Source organism: Muntiacus reevesi, chromosome 1 (genome assembly GCF_963930625.1).
Source record: "Muntiacus reevesi chromosome 1, mMunRee1.1, whole genome shotgun sequence".
In the NCBI taxonomy this organism is placed as follows: domain Eukaryota; kingdom Metazoa; phylum Chordata; class Mammalia; order Artiodactyla; family Cervidae; genus Muntiacus; species Muntiacus reevesi.
The window spans coordinates 241,179,070-241,198,056 of record NC_089249.1 but is presented as its reverse complement, the minus strand read 5'-3'; the positions used below and the strand labels follow the sequence as shown (position 1 = coordinate 241,198,056).

The 18,987-nt window shown below is 39.6% G+C and overlaps 1 protein-coding gene across 1 annotated transcript; it reads left to right on the top strand.

Moving 5' to 3' along the window:
• The first annotated feature begins 3,753 nt into the window (after positions 1-3,753).
• On the top strand, positions 3,754-18,192 carry NMUR2 (neuromedin U receptor 2). Its single transcript, XM_065936122.1, has 4 exons — positions 3,754-4,473; positions 11,819-11,903; positions 14,061-14,186; positions 17,897-18,192. The coding sequence occupies exons 1-4, from the start codon at positions 3,757-3,759 to the stop codon at positions 18,190-18,192; spliced, it is 1,224 nt and encodes a 407-aa protein (XP_065792194.1). The 5' UTR covers positions 3,754-3,756.
• Positions 18,193-18,987: the final 795 nt, after the last annotated feature.

The following is an 18,987-nucleotide window of genomic DNA, read 5'->3' as shown; positions in this document are numbered from 1 at the left end:
CTGCCCCAGGAAGTGAATTGGGATAAATCAAATTCTTCTTCCATTAAAAATGTACATTTTTAAATAGTTGAGGGCAGGAATAATGTCTAAGCCAGGCTTCCTCTTTCCTAGAACAGTAACTCCAAATCCCTCTACCATTCCAACTGTCCTCAGTAAATCATGTCAACTTACTAAGTCCCTCTTTAAGAGCAGGAGTCAAGAGTAGAGCCAATACTCTTGGTCTGGCTTAGAGAGTGTGTAGCGGAATTGATGATAACCTTCCTTGTTTTACACACTACATTTTTGTCAGTGTTATCCAAGGTCATGAGCTCTTCCTGACTCATGAGAAAGCCAAAGTTAAAAATTGGGAATGTTATATCTCTTTCTAAACCAAGCTTCTGTTCTCATTCCAGAGTCTCTGAGAAATGTGTTCAAATTGCTCACATCTATAACAGAAACACTTTCTTATGAGATGGTGAGCAATTTTCCTAATTACTCCTTCATCAAGTAAGATTGCTTCATAGACAATCTAGTTTCTGCACCTCTTTATTTATAACCCATTTGCTGAGTACGTTCCCAATATCCAGAGCACTGCCAGATGTTAAAAGATGAAGAAAAGTCCCCCAAAAGGAAGGGACAGAGAAGCTGCACCCTCATGTCAGGTCTTCCCAACAGTCTTATCACTGTGTTTTCAACGGTAGACTTTCCCGTATTATCCTGTATGAAGAGACTATTTACAAAGCTTTTTCTCCCCAGCCCCATCAATGCATAGCACACACACAAAAGAGAAATAAGCTTTTGTTGTTTAAAGTTACTGAGAGTTTGTGTTGTTTGTTACTGCAGCATAATGTAGTCCAATTTATTAACTCAAAACTGTGTGTGGAAGCAGAGCACTGCTGTGACAAACACTCTAAAATACATGGCATTAAATAAAAACTACAATGAGCTACCAAAGAACAAATTCTGGAAAAAGTATGGAAAAAATGGAACCTTCCTACGCTGTTGGTGGGAATGTAAGTTGGTGTAGTCACTGTGGAAAACAGTAAGAAGGCTCCTCAGAAAACTGAAAATAGAATTACCATATGATGCAGCAATCCTGCTCCTGGGCATCTATCTGAACAAAATTATAATTCAAAAATATGCATGCACCCTTAAGTTCATAGCAACACCATTCATAGCAGTGAAGACACAGAAACGACCTAAATGTCCATCAACATAAAGAAGATTTGGTCCATGTATATAATGGAATACTACTCAGACACAAAAAAAAGAATGAAATAATGCCATTTGCAGCAGCATGGATGCAACTAGAGATTATCATACTAAGTGAAGTAAATCAGAAAGAGAAAAACAAATACCATATGATACCACTTAAATATGGAGTCCAAATTAGGACACAAATGAACCTATCTATGAAATGGAAACAGAATCATGGACACAGAGAACAGACTAATGATTGCCAAGGGGGAGGAGTTTTATGGAGGGATGGAGTAGGAGTTTGGGGGTAGCAAATGTAAGCTTTTATATACAGAATGGATAAACAACAAGGTCCCCCGTATAACACAGAACTATATTCAATATCCTATGATGAACCATAATATTTTAAAAAGAATATATATATATATATGTATGTATGATTGAGTCTCTGTGCTATACAGCAGAAATTAAAACATTGCAAATCAACTATACTTCAATAAAAAATATTTTTTTAATGCATTGCATTAGTTTAAGGATGAGATGGTGGCAATAAGAAAGATGTTATTTAAAGGCTGGAAGAATCCATAGGGGAGGCTGATAAGTTGTCCTTCAATTAATAGGTCTCTGGAACCAAAGGAACCACATATAGATCCGATGGTGAGAAAACCATGTGTGTACATAATGTTCACAATAGTGCCTAGGAAGAATAAGTGCTCAGTAAATATTAGCTATTGTATTTTTTGAAAGCTTTACATAGATGCCACTTGTACCCCCACATCACATCCCCTTGGCCCCCTGATTTTTACTCCTATTCAGACACAACTGTAAAAGTCCAGGAACTCTGAGTGGTACATGGATTTCTATCCATCACATCCACATGTGTCTCCTCCTGTTCCAGATACCTGTAAACTAAAGAACAAATTATCAGCACTCCCCCAACCTATGGATCCTTCCAGCCTCTAATAGCATCTTTGTCATTGCCCACTATCACTGCTAGACAAATGCCATGTATTTATTTTGGCCCATAGCTACAGAGAGTAGCCCTGCTCTTGTTCAGATTTACCTCTGTTGATAGAGGTACACTGTGAATTCATTCTGCACTTCTATTTTCTTACCCATAATATGGAAGCCTGTTCAGTCCATGGGCAAGAACAGTCCAGAGACACAAGGGAATTATTGCTCCCAGGAGCAACCTTCCTGCTTAAAACCATCCAAAGATTTATCTGTGTCTTGAACCAGATCCAAAGTCCCTGCAGTTTAAATAAGATCCAAACTTATTATCAGATCCTAGAAAAATGTATATAATCTGGTCCCTTCGAGTCATTTCAATCTCAAACTCTCATATTCTCCTGTCCACTCATTAAGTTCCAGCTGGCCTTCTTAATGTTTATGAAACACATCAAGCTTTTTACTGCCTCAAGACCTTTGTACTTACTATTACTTTTTCTGGGAATACACTTCCCTTAGCTCTTTTATGATTGACCTTTCATCAGTCAGAACTCAGCCCAAATGACATCTGAGATAAGTCTTCATTGACCATTCTTGATTAAAAAAAAAAAAAGGAATGACTATAGCCTTATGTTAGTATGGTCTCTTTTCTTCACAGCACAGATTATGATCTGCAACTCTATTAATTCACTCATTAGTTTGCTTGGACGTTTTCAGAAATCTCTACTAGAAGAAAAGTTCACATAGGCAGAGACTTGGTCTTGGTTCACTGATGTTTCTTCAAAGCCTAGAACACTCGTTGGTACACAGTAAGTCCTCAAGAAGTATTTATTGAATACCATAACCCGACTCTCCAGTTTACAGATAAGAAAATGTGGATCTGAGAGTCTGAGCTACTTTCCCAAAGTTTTACAGAATTTCTTACATGTGTGCCTGATTCTAAATCCTACTGCCTTTTGCTTCAGCAAGGTGCTGTTAAAAATGAAGTGTCAGACTGCAGGCAGGGCTAGGTGATGAGCAGGTGTTGGATTCTATCATGGAGGCAATCAAAACCAAAAAGGCATACTGATCACACTTTCCCCCAGGAGCCCTGAATTTTCAATGGAACAAGATACTTGAGAAATCTATTGATCTCCCATTTCTGTTATGCTGTACAGGTGACGAGGATCAATGGAGATTTGTACTTTTCTATGCATGACCTTGCAACCTCAATTTGTATTTCCACCCAGATTCCCACAACTTTGCAGAATGCACTGCTCTGAGAGCCCACACCTTACGTAATTTAGTGCCACCGTTTGTGACAGTTCTGTTTTCCCAGCTCCTTCTAACTCAGAGAAACGTCTCCCCTCCTCTCCTGCTCCCTGCTCAGGAAACCAGCACGCCCCACCCAGCTGTCCTCTCACTGACGTCTGACAAGTACATTGGCCCACAGCCCGCGAAGGGGCGGGGCTTCTGTGTCGGGGGCTCTTCAAAAGGGATCCGAGGTCTGAGCAGTTTCTGAAGCACTATCCCTCTCCGGGCCTCCTGCCCCAAGCCTGTGCTTTCCTGCCTGCTTTCTTTTTCCTTTGTGGCTCAGCTTGGGACAGAAGCTCATTTCAGACGGGGCTCAGGTCTTGTATTTTAATAGCAGTGATGGAAAAACATGAGAATGCTTCCTGGATCTACCAACAGGAGCTGGAAGATCCCTTCAAGAAATACCTGAACAATACGGATGACTACCTCGCTTTGCTCTGCGGGCCTCGTCGCAGCCACCTCTTCCTCCCGGTGACTGCGGTGTATGCTCTGATTTTTGTGGTGGGGGTCGTTGGCAATCTCCTGGTATGCCTGGTGATTCTTCGGCACCAGACGATGAAGACCCCCACCAATTATTACCTCTTCAGCTTGGCTGTCTCCGACCTCCTCGTCCTGCTTCTCGGGATGCCCCTGGAAGTCTATGAGATGTGGCGCAACTACCCCTTCCTGTTCGGGCCGGTGGGCTGCTACTTCAAGACGGCCCTCTTCGAGACCGTGTGCTTCGCCTCCATCCTCAGCGTCACCACCGTCAGCGTGGAGCGCTACGTGGCTGTCCTCCACCCGTTCCGCGCCAAACTCAAGAGCACCCGGCGCCGGGCCCTCCGCATCCTTGGCATCGTCTGGGGCCTCTCTGTTGTCTTTTCTTTGCCCAACACCAGCATCCATGGCATCAAGCTCCACTACTTCCCCAACGGGTCCTTCATCCCGGGCTCTGCCACCTGTACGGTCATCAAGCCCATGTGGATCTATAATTTCATTATCCAGGTCACCTCCTTCCTCTTCTACATCCTCCCCATGACGGTCATCAGTGTCCTCTACTACCTCATGGGGCTCAAGGTGAGTATCCAAGCTGGCTGAAACCCGTAGGGTGGCATGCCTTCTCTTTTCTCTGACTCAAAGTTCAGAGAAACACTTAGAACTGGAGAAATTCAGAAATGGAAGGGACCTTAGAGAAAAACAGGGTGAACTCAGAGGGGAAACTCAGAAGTTAACAGACTGGCTTTCAGTTGGACAGACAGTAACCACAGCTATAAATCATTTCCTTTAACTCACCTTTCATCATTCTTCCCTCTGTAACTGTAGTTCTCAAACCTAGGTATTCCTACAAATCACCTTGAAACTTTACCATAGGAACTGATGTGTGAGTCCCTTCCTACAGAGAAGTCTGATTCAGTAGGTCTGGGATGGAGCTTCATTTTAAACAGCACAAGGCAGCCACCCCTGGAGAGACTGTTTCATATCCTGTGGTCTCTTTCCTGCCCTCACCTGCTTTGCCTGCATTGAAATTTTCCTCTGCACCAACTTGGTCTGAATATAAAATAAACTATTCCTGTGTAGTTTATACTCCAAGACAGATATACAGTTTTAAAGTCAGACACTTCCTTTTGGTGGTTGCTTTGATCCTTTTGTGGAAATATAAGATTAAAATGCAAAAATATGGCCTGAGTGAGATCAACTTGAACAAGTGGAGTTTGAAGGACAAAGAGGTAAACAGAGTGCCTAAAATAGATTAGAAGACAGTGTGAATAATATATAGCTGGAATTAATAGAATATTATTACTTAGTTTGCAACATTTTATAATTAGAGTTTACCTTCATGTGCTCATGGTGATACACTGATTTTTTTTCCTTTTTTTCTGGATCTAAATTATCTGAAACTGTTGTTTTGTTTTTAATGAAAAGAGAAGTGAGTCTATATGATTCCTTTCCTGGTATATTCTACATCAAAAATCACAGAGAGGAAAACTAAACATGACAGTTTTATACCCATTTAAGGAGGTAGTTATGTAGGAAATAGTCATGAGACCATTTAGACTCCCAGGTAAGAAGCTCATATATAAGATGTCTTTAGGTAATGTCACACAATTCTCTCCTGGAATTAGTTTTTGTATTTATAAAATGAGAAATTTACATCAGATCTTATGTATTAGCACTCCTGATCGCTCTAACAGTCTGTGGTTCCTTAAGAAAAGGAAAAGGAAATCTTTGAGTGGAAGCAATGTGACTTATAAATGAAAGGAAAACAAAACAGGCATCACATTCACATCCTATGTTGTAAGATGGCTCTGGTACCATGTATTATGTGATAATTAATATACTGCCATCTCAGTGCATCTCTGAGAAAACTGTGTGTCAAAAATGAGTGTTCCACAGGTGGTCCTTCGAATAAATACTGTGCCTAAAGTGAATGGCAAAGTCTAAGGAGGAAAAACAGGTTTTAAGTACACAGGAGTAAATCTAATCAGGCAGAGAACTGTGCCTCCTGGTGGACTGGCCCCTGTAATTTCAGAGACATGTGTCAAACCAGACTAGCTCACAGTCACCATGTCTTTAGCAAGCCCTGTGCATCACACTGTGGGGAAAGGACTTCTGCATGATTCCATGAGCCTAATGAGAAATATGCACCCCAAATGTACCAATACAATCTCTACTAACAGTGAACAATCACTTGTTCTCGGGTCAATTTGGAGGAACTATCTAACTCTGAATAGGAAACGCATGATTCCTCTTCCAAACAATTACTTTAAGTCTCACTTCATTGTGTTGTCATGAATCTACTGCTCCCTGGTTATTAGGAGCTAGGTGATAGATAACAGCTAAGAAACCAGGCTAGTTCGCTTTGTGTATGCAGCATTCTATTCTCAGGAAGGATGAGGTGTTACCCAGAGGACACCGGAAAGGAACTCTCTGCTTAGAATGTCTCTTCTATAGGATTTTAAAGATTTCTAGACTGGGGGTCAAAAGTAGACCCTAGTCTGTGGCATTGGTCTCAAGCCCTTTGCACCTTTTGCTGTATTTTTGCCGGAAACATCCCTACTGCCCACCACCACAATCCTTTTTGCCTTTCTAACTCTGACTTATCCTTTAAGTCATACTTGACCCACACTTCCTCCAGGAAGTCCTCCCTGATTCCCTAACTGCCTGGTTCCCCTGTAGGTGCTCATGATTCCTAGTGATTTCCCATCATTGCATTTATCACAATTTATAATTCTATACTTGTGGGTTCTTTAACTTCTTCCTCTCCAACTAGACTGTAAGCTCAATGAATGAATGAATGAATGAGCCAAAATTGTTTCCTTTATTGTTGGACTTAAGCTTCTCTGCTTTCAAAGTAGGAGACGTGGAAATATTATCTCAGAGGGCCTTTTTGATCTGAAAGATTTTAAAGAGATTTGATCAACTCTGATGAGTACTGATTCTCATGGCAAGTCTAAAGAGATGACTGAGTTTGGACAAATGCCTTCAGAAGGCAGAAAACCAAGACTGATGAAATCCCAGGAGCAAGAAAGAAGGAAGGGAGCCATATGTGTGCTCAAAATTGACCACTCAGAGCTGCTTCATCATTCCAGGACTCAAGTCCCCAATGAGCTGCTCTCTATGGTTCTAACATGATGGAGATGGAAAATAGCCAATCCTAGGGCAAGTCCCTTCCCATCTCCTGCATGCAGCATTAATGCTTGAACTGGAGAGGATGTATTATGAATAGTAGCAGTATTCAGCCAGGGCAAACAGGGTTGAACTGATTTTTTTTTTTAATAAACAGATTTTGTTCAGATTGTGGAGCTACTTACACAAAAGCTATAATTATATCTTGGTATTCTAAAATTATACAAATGAACTCACAAACTATATAAATGAATCACTGGTAAAATGATTTTAATCAGTATAAACAACTGATTGGGATTATCTGTTTGATAGTCAACCCCATGTCTCCCTTCGCTTTTTATCATACATAGCTAAAAGGAGTGGAGTAGCAAGACTTCTGAACTTCCTACAGAGTGATAACAATTTTCCTCTCCTCTTTTTATAACCTCACTTTTAAAATAAATGTTTAGTGGTGGGTGGGAATAACAAATAGGTAAATATATATTTTGTTAAACATCTGAAGGGAAAGGAAATTATTCAGCAAGAAATAATGCAGCATTTAATATTGGCAAAACAAGTTGTTTGGATTCTATTCTGCTATGTTAACCCCTCAAATTCTGTTGAAACCATGTGTAACATGTATAAATATTCTGTTTCTTAATCTTCTTCTAGTTGAATAGTTGTGTCACTGTAACCTAAGAAAGCCAAAATGTAGGTAATGATTAATACACACATGAATTTTCTTTTCAGTGCAAACTACACTGAAAAAGAAGCCTGTTCCTAAAAGGATTGTGCAAGCCATTTGCCAGCTGTTTGATTTAAGGAAACTGTTCCCTGGAGTAGAAAAATTTCTAATGAGAACTGTTGAATGCACCCAGGGAAATGACTAACAGATCTTAATAATCTTTCATTGTTCTTGATTACAGACTAGAATCAAATAATGGAATAACTATCTTGTAATAAGGACAAATGTTTTAAATGGTATGAAATAATCAGAAACTTTAGTAGATTTAATTGAAGGTGAGTTAGAAAGATTTGTAGTTTGATTTATTGCTCTAAACTTAAACACAAGTGTTTCTCTTCTCAGTGTATCTGGATCATTAGTTGTGTCAACACAGGTATAGCTTGTGGGCGAGTGGTACCATGAGAAGAATTTCTAGAAGGGACTCCATAATACAGATGAGTGGACCCACAGCTATAAATAAATATTTCATGAAAATTTATTATGCCTTTTGAGTAAACTCAGGACAATAATCAGATTCACAATACATGATTTTTTTTTCTTTTGGTCACACCACATGGCTTGCAGGATCTCAGTCCCCTGACCAAGGATTGAACCCTAGCCACAGCAGTGAAAGCCCAAGAATCCTAACCACGAGACCACCAGGGAACTCCCAGAATCACAATATACAATTTACTGAATATCATGTGCCAGCCATTGAGTTCAGAACTCTACCTGCATTGTTTTGTTTTACTCTTATATTCCTGGGAAGCCCTTGTTCTTATATAAATAAATCTTATCATCTTTAGTTTCTTCTCATTTATTCCTAATAACTTCACAATATTTCCCTCTATTTCTTTCCAAGTTCTAGATGACTGCAAAGGGTCAAATCTCATGGAACCTTAGTCCCCTACTTTCTGAAGGCACAGGAATATGTAGAGAACACCAATATATTCAAGATGGCCAAGTTTATTAATCACCCACGCAGATACTTCAGGGCAGTGCAGCGTGGAGAGCTACCTGACTTTGAGGAGCATATCTGTCTTTTAGGAAGACAGGATATTGATTTGTTGAACTTTGGAGGCAACTTTTAATGATCCTTCTTCCAAGTCTTATTTAATTTTAAATACCTTCTCTAAAATACTTTGTAAAAACACCATCTAGCCCAGGAAGGTCATTGATTATTATAGAAGTTTAAGTCTGTTCCATTGTTACACAGACCACACTAATTTCTTCTTTAGCTGGAACTGAAATATGTCTCCTTATAACTCAATCAATTGATCCTAATCTACACAGGTTATAAAACAGGTTGAATTTTCCTCCCACTGATGGTCTCAGTTTCTCAGGACTTTCCACACTGTGAAGAGGAAACTCCAACTCAATCTGACTAAATACAAGGGAGCACAGACCTGAAAAATCCAGAGGGAGAGCTGGCTCTTGGGGAAGATTAATCTAGTAGGACATACAGTGACAGCAAGGATTTAGCTTTATTTCTGTTTCTTTGCTCTTCTGTCTGTGGTGTTGGTTTCAACCTCGAAATCTGCATAGCAGCCCATTGGTGGCTCCAAGCACATTGTTCTGCCCATAGTCCGAGTCCCCGGTCGGGAAAGAAGACTCCTCGAAACAATGCAGCTCGCAATAGGGGAATTTATTACTGACTCGAGCCAGGGCCTCCCGCCCTCACCAGGTGTGTGAGGAGGAAAGGCCCCGAGCCCCAGTTCTCTCGGGTATTTATTAGGTCAAAAAAAGCAGCAGGTGGTTGGCGCAAGCGGATTGGTTACACAGTGGGTAGTTGGCGTAAGCGGATTGGTTACACAGTTGCAAGGTAATTTTTGTTGGCCCAACATGGGGCTTTCAGCTTTCCCCTGATAGGTTTCCTTTTTTTCTTGCTAGGCATATGTTGATTGGCTGGCTCCAGGAGGCCTGATAATTATGTTACGCCGGGAAACCAGGCCTACTCCTAATCTAGACTGCCTGTCATGGCGTTAGCGCGACAGCCTCACACACATTCCTCATGGTGAGGAGGAAAAAAAACAAATAAGCAAATAACTCTCCCTGGCAGTTCCAATAAAAGAGGAATGAAACTTTCATTCCTAAAAATATAAGTATCTGAAATCTCATTGGTCTCAATCATCCAACCACTCTGACTGAAGGATGACACCTACATTATATAGGGACTGAACATGGTTCTGGGATTTCCCTGGCGGCTCAGTGGTAAAGAACCTGTCTACCAATGCAGGAGACATGGGTTCTATCCTTGGAGAAATGGTTACCCAATTCAGTATTCTTGCTGGGAAATCCCATGGACAGAGGAGCCTGACAGGCTACAGTCCATGGTTAGCAAAAGAGTCGAACATGACTGAGCAACTAAACAACAACAACAAAAGCAAATCTGAATCCAGAGATGGGATCATTCAGATCCAAATTAATGACTATGAACTGGAGAATGATAAATTCCCTAAAGGAAAATCAGGGCACTATTTTTAAGAGAAGGGAGAATAAGCGCTATACTATCTTCTAGACATCTGATAGTAATTTATTATGAGTCCTTAAAGCTTCTTTTATCTGGCTGAACATCTCCACAAACTTGAAATACAGAAAGAGAAAAAAAAATTCACAACTAGACAAATGATGTAGATCTTCGGTGCTATTGAGTTTCAGAGGAAGAAAGTGATAATGGTCTACAGTAGCCACAAAAGTCTCCCAGGAGTAGGTGGCACTTAACTGGGTGAGAGAGGCTGTATGTAGAGGAAATGTTAATATTTGAAATTTTCAGATGCTATTTTACAGATCACCATATCTGCCAGTTAGGAGAAGTTATTTTAACATCTAAACTCAGAAACATATGAGCCTTTATGGATAGTATTTGTAAAACAGAGTTTTCCAAATTGTGTTTCTCAAGATGGTACCAGGTATTCCACTGAAAAGGGTTGGGAAGGGTATTGTTTAGTCTAAGAAGCACTGTCCCCTGAGAGGATAGGAGATGTGGAAGGTGGAGGTGGAGGAAAGATGATACACTCTCTCCCGTGAGGATGAGTTATACCTATTAGCATTTTGAGGCTCAAAGAAGACCCACAATAAAGACTATAAAGATCATGAAGCAGAAATAATACCTGTTTCTGTTTTCTACTGCCTATCCATCTCATAGCAGAGGGGTTTCATTCTAATAGATGTCTAATAAGTATATAATAAATGAATGAATGAATGGAAAAGTCTAACTTTTTAACTTTAGGAATTTTTTTTTTCATGGAATGTCTATTAATAAACTACAAAACAACAGTTTTACAGAATAGTATAGGTTAAATGAACGTGAAAGTGTTAGTCACTCAGTTGTGCCTGACTCATAGATCCCATGGACTGTAATCCACCAGGCTTCTCTGTCCACAGAATTCTCCAGGTAAGAATACTGGAGTGGGTTGCCACTCTTCTCCAGAGGATCTTCCTGACCCAGGGATTAAACCCACGTCTCCTGCATTGCAGGCAGATTCTTTACCATCTGAGCCACTAGAGAAACCCATAGGACCAATGGTTGCCTGTAACTTGGCCACAACCATCTATACAGTTGAGTTAGGTGACCTGAGTCCAGTTCCACTTCCAACTTATTATTAAACATTTAGCTAATTCTTAACATTTCTCTGGGGCTTCCTTGGTAGCTCAGCTGGTAAAGAATCCACCTGCAATGCAGGAGACCCCAGTTCGATTTCTCGGTCAGGAATATCCTCTAGAGAAGGAAGGGATAGGCTGCCCACTCCAGTATTCTTGGGCTGCCCTGGTGGTTCAGACAGTAAAGAATCCACCTGCAATGCAGGAGACCTGGGTTCCATCCCTAGATAGGAAGATCCCCTGGAGAAGGAATAGGCTATCCACTCCAGTATTTTGGCCTGGAGAATTCCGTGGACAGAGGAGCCTGGCAGGCTACAGTCCATGGGGTTGTAAAGAATCGCACATGGCTGAGTGACTTTCACTTTCACTTTACATTTCTCTTAATTTCTTTTTTTTAACTTACAAAATGAGTGTTAGACTCATACTTCTTAAATCTTAAAGGGAGGAAAAACCGTTTCCCTTTCTTTATATCTCTTTGCATTTCCCTTGCAGCTGAAGAAAGACCAACACCTTGAGGCAGATAAAGCGACTGCAAATATTCAAAGACCATCCAGAAAATCAGTCACTAAAATGCTGTGTGAGTCCTCTATTTTGTAACTGTTTGTTTGTTGAAGGAAAGCAGTTACGTTTGGTATGACTAAGTGTTGCTGGTATCAGATCGAAATTCTCTTCAAGCAAAATATCATGTCCTCTTCTTCCATGGCATACTCAAGCATCTGGGGCCTGCCTATTTTGTTCTGTTTTAAAGACCTCAGAACAACACACTAAACTGCATCCAATATAATACACTCTGTTCAGTTTTTGGTAAATCATACCCACTCTCAGAGCCTTTGAGCAGCTCTTTTCCCTTTTAAAATGAGCAGGTGGTTCTTAGCCTATTTTGTATTATGAGTTTCTTTAAAAGTATTATGGAAACAGTGAATTTTCCACTCAGAAGATACGTAAATGAGCATCCATCAAATGTTTGATAGTCCATTTCAGGGGATCACAAAACCCTCTGATACCAAGCTTGGACTTCATGGAAACTTTTATTTCCAGAATAAGAACAGCTGGTTAAGAATATTCTAAGCAGTCATTCCTCCTATGACATTGCATGATTTTATATAAACAGTACTCTCTTTTATATAGATAGATAAAACAAAATCCAGGCATTGATCCACACTCTTCCAAAAGAATATTATAAAAATACAAGATCCAGCACTAGTCTAACAAGATACTGATGAATTAAAGAAAGGAGGTTTGTGATGTACTTTCCAACTCAAAATGTGAGGTTTAGAAGAAAAAAAAAATCTTCCACGATAATATGCATATGAAACATTCACTGCAACTATGTGATATATATGAACAACAACAACAAAACCTGTGAGGTCACTAAAATATGTCTTTTCAGCTTTACTAATCATCTTGGAAACTGTTTACCACCTGTTAGCACCTGACCTTTTCTACCAAGCAATCTAGTCCCTTCAGTATTTCTCTCCCTTCCTTTTTGAACGTAATCTTTCACTAGGAGACTTGAAGTGTACTCACACTAAAGCTACAATGATAAAATACACTGTTAACCCTTTGCCTTTTGCAAGTAGAGGGTTTAGTTTTAACAGGAATTAAAATTTTTAACTAGAGGAAATTGTAGACAGTAGTAAGCAGATTAGGGACATTTTCTTCAAGGGTAAATTCAGAAGAATTTTTCAAACAGTCCTGAAACCACATAAAGCAGGCAGACAACTTACTCTGAGTATGTTTAGTACCAATGGGAAACATATGTACTGTTTACTATGAAACACATCAAATATGCTCATGAGTTCAGAGAACTGTAAAGTGAACACCAAAGTATCCATCATCCAGCTTTAAAAGTTATCAGTGCATAGCTAATGTTGCTTCCTCTACATCTCTCTCTCTCCTTTAGCGCCTACAAGATTATTTTGAAGTAGATCTCAAAAGAAAAGGAAGGAAAAGTATTTTACAACTCCAGGAGAGAAGAAAAATCATACATATTTATATTATGGAGATTAAATGCCCTATAGAGAAACTCTGGTAGCACCAATCTCTGTCTGGGGAGCTGAAAATAAGAAACTAGAAGGTGCAACTTCCTGTGAATCTGTAATGACTTAAAAACAAAAAGTAAAAACAAACATAAAGCAACTGGAAGGAATTCTGTGCCCTAGCAATTTATAATAGACACATCCCCATTCCAATCCAGAGATGCTTATAGTATGCTCATGGTTGTTCAATCTTTCTCTTTTCCCTGACTTCTTGCAGAATTTTAAATGATTAAAATCATAAAAGCTTCTATTTTTTCTAGAATAACAATATAAATTCATACGGCACTTCATAGTTTATTAATCTATAACTTCAAAGAACATGGACTTGCTGGAGCACAATCATTTTACTTACATATCCAGTTTATGTGGTTACAACAGTCTACTGGCAATAATTTACGTTCCATAGTAGAATGTTTTCAGAACTTTGAATGCATTCAATACTATTTTAATACCTTAAAGGAAACTTACATTATACAAGAAACCTTGTACAACCATTTGGGAAACTGATTCTCAATCCTATAAAATTCATTCTTATGTTTACATATTCTGTGTAGAAGTTCTATAGGATCTAGTGACCTTTAGGAAGTATAACTTAACAAAGATGCAGGGCAAATGCTAGCAGGAACTCAGAGGGAGCTGTATACCTCTTCTTGCTCTGACTGCCTTCTACTCTCCCCTTCATCCTCCTTTTCCAGTTGTCTTGGTGTTAGTGTTCGCTATCTGCTGGGCTCCATTCCACATCGATCGGCTCTTCTTCAGCTTTGTGGAGGAGTGGACTGAACCTCTGGCTGCTGTGTTCAATCTCATCCATGTGGTATCAGGTAAAATTATAGATCCTTTGCGTGCATCACAAGTGTTCAGGTAGTTGCAGATTTTTCATCTTGCTTAGAGCAAGTAGGTTCTATCTGTATATACCAATGTATCATGGAGATTTGCCATGCATATATACATATAATGAAGACATTTGATTTTTATTGTATTTAAATATTAAATATTTAATAGTTAAATATTATTAAGTATTAAATATTGATTAAATAGGTTACTGGCTCAAAAGAAATATACCATATTACTACTTTAGACACTATTTTATGAAAACCCTCAACTCTAAACATGATGATCACAGGAGGAAAATGGTCTAAGGAATGATTCCTTTGGTTTTTCTGCCAATGGCCATGGGATTTAATTGGTTCTTATTTATTAAACATCCATGTCCCTGAAACCAGGTATTATCTTCAGCAAGTGTTACATCTTCCTGAAAGCCAGCCAAAAGGTATTCATGGGGCATCAATTTCTGCTTTTAGGCCACTTTAATGCTGCTCATTAAGGACATCATAGACTATGGTGGAGAGTGGTGGAAAGGTTGCTGAATCAGAGGGCCTGGATTTGCATTTCAGTACCATTAATATTCTTAGCAATATGCAAAACATGGATTCCTTCTTTCCCAAGTTTCCTCAACTATAATACAGCAATAATGCCTATTCTACACACCATAGGCTGATGCATGCTAAGTCATTTCAGTCATGTCCAACTCTTTGCGACCCCATGGACTGTAGCCTTTCAGGCTCCTCTGTTCATGGAATTTTCCAGGTAAGAAAACTGGAGCGGGTTGCCATTTCCTACTCCAGGGGATCTTCCCAATTTAGGGATCAAATTGCATCTCTTACATTTCCTGCATTGACAGGTTCTTAACCACTAGCACCACCTGGAAAGCCCACAGGCTGATGGTGAGAAGCAAATAAAATAATAACTATTAAAGAACTTTTTAAACTATAGTAGATCTGTCTATGACTATCACAAATCTGTAAACATTATCATCAACATTTTATTGTTAAAGAAACAGTTCTACAAAAAAGAAATGACTTGTCCAAAGATAATGCGCAAATAGTAAAATTAAGATTCAGGCTTGAGTCATCTAACTTCAAGTTCAGGGTTCCTTCCTCTCAAATGGGGCGAAGGATGGCCCCCCAAGTCTTTCTTTCTCAGTTAGTGTAACTGTTAGCCTTAAGTTCAGACCACTTTTATCCCTCTACCTCCTCTAGTCACTGGCTGGTTCTACAAGCTCTTTATCAAAGACAAAGACATCATTATGGAGGAAAGATAAGAGCAATCTCTAGAAATTAAAGTCCAGATGTGCACAGAGCAAAAACATTCATATGTATACTGAATACCATATATAGTATCTGTTTTCTACCACCATTTTTTTTTTTTATTCAACAGGGCTTGTGTACAGTCTATATCTGAACATTAGGACCTTCCTCCATGTTAAACTATTTATTATTCTGGACAATATCTCAAAAATGTTTATAGCTCTGATCTTTGTGGTTTGTCTGAGAAATGGAAGTGTTTAAATAATAAACACACTACTATAGATATAATAGATAACTAATAAAGACATACTGTGTAGCAGAGGGATTCTATGGAATACTCTGTATAGGTGTATATGGGAGTAGAATTTTTTTTAAAAGGATATATGTATATGCATAACTGATTTGCTTTGCTGTATACCTGAAACTAACACAACACAACATTGTAAACCAACTATACTTCAATAAAAAAGTGTTTTAAATAAGATAAATTATTCTTTAAAAAATAATTGGAAAACACACAAGATCACATGAGGCTTCACTAGTTGATTACACTTCTCCAGAGGCATCAAGACAATCATCTTAAGATTCCCAAGTTGTGGCATTTATAACACAATAACATTTTCCTATTAAGATATAATTTTTTCTTCCCTGACCCTACCAACCAGATGATACCTAAACCTCTTAAAGTGCTATGCCCCAAACGCCCCCAACTTGCCTTCCGACCCTCAGATTATAGTATTTTCAATTCATAAGCCATATACTTTTCAAGTCGGTGAATTAGGGGTTTCTGCACATCCTGCATTATTCTTACATAATAATTGTTCCCACCTCAGTACACTAGTGCATGCTGTGCCTTCTATCTCTCTTCCACTCCTCTCTTGAGACCCCTTTCTCTCTTCCCCAATGTCTCCTATCCATTTCATGCTCTGGTTAGAGTCCAGTCACCCCCACTATTATGGAGGTGATTTGTCATGATCATTAGAGTTCTTGTGCTTATGTGAATTTCCATAACATGACGGTTAGTATCACATATTTTGCTCTTTTCTTAACAGATATTGCTAGGTATCATCCTCTTGTTAGTTACTGAAATAAGGCATAAATCTTATCTCTGTAATACTATTCTAAATCCTTGGAGAACAAAGTCTAAATCCACTACCTTCCAGTGTGCCTCAAAGTCACATAATAAAAGTTCAATCAGTATTTCTTTATTGAACAAATTAACAGTGTACAGAAAAGGACCCCTCTCCCCCACAGGTCCGCAGACAGTCCTCCCTGGGTTTCCTAGATGGCTCAGTGGTAAACAATTCCCTGCAATGCAGGAAACTTGGGTTAGATCTCTGGGTCAGGAAGATCCTATGGAGGAGGGCATAGCAACCCACTCCAGTATTTTTGCCTGGGAAATCCCATGGACAGGGGAGACTGGCGGGCCATCGTCCATACAGTCGCAAAAGAGTCAGACAGGACTTTGCGACTAAACAGCAACATTCCTCTGTGCCCAATTCTGTCCACAGGCAAATGGCCCTCTATGTGTCCTGGACTATATAAATGAGAATGACAATGGATGTGTTGAGGATAGCATCTATCACTTGTTTTATATTCTTATTCTCAACCCTTCTGTGGACAGTACCTCAATTTAATCCTCACAATAAACCAGGGAGGTGGGTTAAAATAGTATTATCATCTCCATTTTATAAAGAACAAGAAACTGAAGTGCCAGTTCTGTCCAGGGCCACAGAATAAGCAAGGGCCAAGATCAGAAACTTAAGTCCTCTGATTCTGCAGGCTCCCATGGGCCTTGGGGAAATAAAATAGGATATGGTGATCAATGAAAAGTGTGTATCAACCAAGAAAATGGCAGTGTGTAAGGCATTTGGTGGAGAAAACAAATGGAAAGCAATACAAGAATTCATTAAGGTTGGAAATAAGGTGGGAAGAGCCATCAAGGAGAAGGAATTGGCAGGAAAAGGACACTGGGGAATGCTTCTTTGAAGAGCTATTTGGCATCATAATGAGTCTTAACAGAGATTATGCCTTGACTGATTTACTATTCCTCCATTACTTTCAGTTTCAAATGATAGATTGAAGCATAAGATAAAAACATCTCTTTCCTCTGATACTTAAGCATCTCTCGTTAATGCTATGGGAACATGTTCTTTAATTAAACAAGTGGGGATCAAAGGAAGTTGCTGAACATCTCAGAGAGATCCCATGCCAGCTTAAATTTTTCCAAGACTCTTTAATCTTCCTAGGTTTGGTTCCTAAAGTACACAGGTGGTAGATCTGTTCAGAGCATTTTGTATTCTCAATTAGAGTCTTGTATATATTATCACTTCCAAAAGAGGCAATCAAAGGGACTGAGACCTTTATTAAATATTTATGCTTCTCCGTGTGTTGCCTCCCCCTCAGTTTTTCCTCAGCCTGTCTCTTAACTCTCTGCATTCCAGGTGTCTTCTTCTACCTGAGCTCAGCGGTCAACCCCATTATCTACAACCTGCTCTCTCGCCGCTTCCAAGCAGCATTCCGGACCGTGATCCCTCCTTCCTGCCAACAGCAGCACTCCCATAACCACTCACCAGGGCCATCTGTGCAGCGGAACATCTTCCTGACAGAATGTCACCTTGTGGAGCTGACTGAGGATGCAGGTCCCCAGTTCCCTTGTCAGCTGTCTGTCTTCAGCTCTCACCTTCCCACAGCCCTCTGTACTGGACAGGCACTGAGAAAGGAACTCTCAAAGAGTTGACATCCCTGTGTGGTTCTGTATGATGGAGGTGTGGGGGGATATCCCATAATTTATGCCTTCTTATATGATATTAAAGAGGTAAAATGACTCTTGGAACTTAGATATCCAATTCTAGCTTTTCCCCCAACAAATGTGAAAATTACTACTTAAATCTTGATTTAAAACCCAGAACCTCTTGATTTTTAGTTAGCTTTCCACTGTCTTAACTGCTTCATGTCCTTCACTAGTCCATGAAAAGAGCATGACTAACAAGTCACAGCACCTATACTTTGAGTCATTCTCACAACTGGGAATAATTTGTCTTGCTATTCACACTCTGAGTCGGGCTGTCATTCTTACAACCAGTGGTCCCTATGAGCCACAGAGGGAGACATGGAAATGCTGTTAATGTAATTTGAGGGGCCCATGCCAGTTTTTCCACAGCAATCTGTCTACCCTGCTTCATACTGTTCAATTACAATGTGATTCCTTGGAGTCCTGAAGCCTTTGACTTAAAGAGTCCTGGTAACATAAGACTGCTCTTCAGAATTATTATTCCCACCATTCTATTAATGATCCACAAGTCATTATCAGTCATTTCTCATCAGGGATGAAATCAGATACAAGTTCCACTTGGAGCAGAAAGGGAAGAAAGAGAATATGGTGGAAGGTCCAAAGAGTCAACCTATACTACTTGTTTTCATTATTTGGTCTAGACCTGGATTTCTATTAACTTGTGTCATAAAGAGATGTATGTCTACTGTCTCATAAAAAGGACAAGTCAAGTGATAACTACTGGTCTCAACCTCATGACTT

Coding starts and splice junctions, on each gene's coding strand:
- NMUR2 (XM_065936122.1), top strand. CDS start 3,757: ATGGAAAAACATGAGAATGCTTCCTGGATCTACCAACAGGAGCTGGAA. Junction 11,904..14,060: donor ATCAGTCACTAAAATGCTGT/GTGAGTCCTCTA, acceptor CTCCTTTTCCAG/TTGTCTTGGTGTTAGTGTTC. Junction 14,187..17,896: donor TCTCATCCATGTGGTATCAG/GTAAAATTATAG, acceptor TCTGCATTCCAG/GTGTCTTCTTCTACCTGAGC.